General features: G+C 63.4%; 1 protein-coding gene across 1 annotated transcript in view; it reads left to right on the top strand.

Annotated features, from left to right (window-relative positions):
- Nucleotides 1–707: 707 nt before the first annotated feature.
- Nucleotides 708–2,476, top strand: part of DNAJA4 (DnaJ heat shock protein family (Hsp40) member A4) — a 5,115-nt gene continuing 3,346 nt past the window's right edge. Inside the window, exons 1-3 of the mRNA XM_006767198.2 lie at nt 708–958; nt 1,426–1,530; nt 2,204–2,431. Coding sequence (XP_006767261.1) covers nt 739–958; nt 1,426–1,530; nt 2,204–2,431 — 553 coding nt within the window. The 5' untranslated portion in view covers nt 708–738. The remainder of the gene's footprint in view (nt 959–1,425; nt 1,531–2,203; nt 2,432–2,476) is intronic.

Genomic DNA, 2,476 nt, shown 5'->3' with positions numbered 1-2,476 from the left:
CAGCCCAGTCACCTCATGACGGTCCTGTGGCCAATGATCCCCCCTGAACGGCGAGCTAGTCAGGCAGGAAGCTGGTGAGACTCCAGATCCAGTCCCCTCGCCCCCCACCTCCACCCCCACCCCCATGCAAGACCCAGTCCAGGACCTCGGTTGTCTCCCGTCTTTCCGTCTCGCAGGATGTGCTTGCACGTGGGTTTTCTGATTCGTTCCTTCTTTACACTGGGGTTCCAACAGGCACTTCTGGTGGGAAGGCGACGTGTGGGGCTGGGGCCTCAGAGCCTGGGGGTGCGTCTCTGAGGGCAGCAGCGGCGAGGGGCTGCGCTGACGGGTGAGGTGGGGGGGAGGGGGAGGCTCGGCCGTGCCATACCTGCGATCGAGGTTTACGCACAGTGTCCGCAGCCTGCAGGGGGGAGGCGCTCACACCGTGTCCGAGGCCGATTTCCTGCGAGTAGATGTCAGCCCGTCCCCAGCTGGGAGCCAGGCGCAGTGCCCTCCTCCACTGTGGCTGCCCTGCCCGAGCTCCCTGCGCCCCAGTTCACCCGATTTTCCTGTCGGGGCCGCCGGCGTGAGGAGGAACTCCCTGCCCACTGCCCGCTGCTCTCCCTCATTCTCTGCAGTGGCCTGTGTCCCACCTGGCGGGGGAGCAAGTGTAGAACTCGGGTTCCAGATGATGGACGGACCAGCTGGTGTGGGTGGGGGCAGCACAGGGGACGCTGCCTTCCCGGGGTGGGTTTGCTCATGACCCCCCTCAAACCATCGCTTTCTCTCTCTTTAAAGTTCAAGCTCATCTCCCAGGCCTACGAAGTGCTCTCAGATGCGAAGAAAAGGGACATCTATGACCAGGGCGGCGAGCAGGCCATCAAGGAGGGGGGCCTGGGCAGCCCCAACTTCTCGTCCCCCATGGACATCTTCGACATGTTCTTCGGTGGGGGAGGGCGGATGGCCCGGGAGAGGAGAGGTGCGTGCCCCGGGCCTGAGGGGCTGGCACAGGCCAGAGCAGACAGACACGGTGTCAGCAGATGAAAGGGCTCCCTCTTGGCCACGGGCGGCAGGAGGGTGGGGTGGAGGGCTCAGGCTCAGGGAGTCTCCACGCGGGTGCGGGCACGGCTGTGGCCTCCGTCAGCGTCAGCGAGGAAAGGGGTCCTTCCGGGCCCAGGTCGCTTCAGGCCCTGCAGGGACCTGCCCTCAGATTTGTTTTGGAAACTCTGCTGACACCCATAAATGACTAATGAGCTCATGGCCGCAGGGGTATTGTGTCTCCCGGGCAGAGAGCCAGGGGACGGGCAGGTGTGAGAGCAGCTGCTCCCCAGGGGCGGGGGGCGGGGAGGGGGGCTGAGACACAGCCCGTTGTCTGTCGTCAGGGTGGGACCTCACACGGGACCTGTGACTGCGGCCTAACCGTGGTCCTTTCTCTCCCCCCGCCAGGCAAGAACGTTGTGCACCAGTTGTCTGTGACTCTTGAAGATTTATATAACGGAGTCACAAAGAAGCTGGCCCTCCAGAAAAACGTAATTTGTGAGAAATGCGAAGGTAAAAGCTTTTGAATGCTTCTCTGAGTTCTGATCCCTTAGCTCTGCAAGCGGTGGTGACGGTTATAGTTCAGAGGACGGTTCCACCTTCTCAGATGGGAGGCCAGGCAGAGGTGGCCGACAGGTGGCCCGAGGGACACGGGTCTCGTCTGCACAAAAAATCGCGGCAGTTCACCCAACGCAGGGGTCAGGCAGTACAGGGCTGCGGCCTTGAGGACCATGTGGGCCCCGTCCTGGCTGTTCCAGCTCTTGGTGCAAACACAGCCTCAGACCGGACATGAGCGCGGGGACGTGCGTGTGTCCCAGCAGTTCATTTACAAAACCAGCGCTGGCCGTCGTCTCCAGGCCCCCGACTTGAATGTAAATGCAGTTACCGTAATTTTTTAAAATCTGGTTCGTCAAGAGCAGTCAGACCCACACTGTCCCCCACGCACTGGCCGAGCCGGGCAGCCGCCCGTGGACGGGCCGTGTCCTCTGTGGGGTGGGAGGAAGCACAGGCGATGGAGCTTCAGTGACGAAGGCGGCCTGAGACGCAGATGTTAACATCTGGCCGCCATCTGCTTGGCCGGGACCCCGTCACGCCCACAGGGCTCATCACGTTTGTGAACAGTCCGAACTCAGACCCCCGGGAGGAGCGCCGCTCACAGCTGTGTCCTGTCCCCCCTTCCCCCCAGGGATCGGGGGGAAGAAGGGCTCCGTGGAGAAGTGCCCGCTGTGCAAGGGCCGCGGCATGCAGGTGCACATCCAGCAGATCGGGCCGGGCATGGTGCAGCAGATCCAGACCATGTGCATCGAGTGCAAGGGCCAGGGCGAGCGCATCAGCCCCAAGGACCGCTGCGAGGCCTGCGGCGGCGCCAAGGTGGTCCTGGAGAAGAAGACCATCGAGGTGCACGTGGAGCGAGGTGAGGCCGCAGCCCCGCCCACCCCGTCCCACGGGCGGCTCTCCT

The sequence above is a fragment of the Myotis davidii genome, unplaced genomic scaffold (assembly GCF_000327345.1).
Source record: "Myotis davidii unplaced genomic scaffold, ASM32734v1 scaffold1622, whole genome shotgun sequence".
In the NCBI taxonomy this organism is placed as follows: Eukaryota; Metazoa; Chordata; class Mammalia; order Chiroptera; family Vespertilionidae; genus Myotis; species Myotis davidii.
The sequence above is the reverse complement of the archived record's forward strand: the minus strand, read 5'-3'. Positions and strand labels throughout refer to the sequence as shown.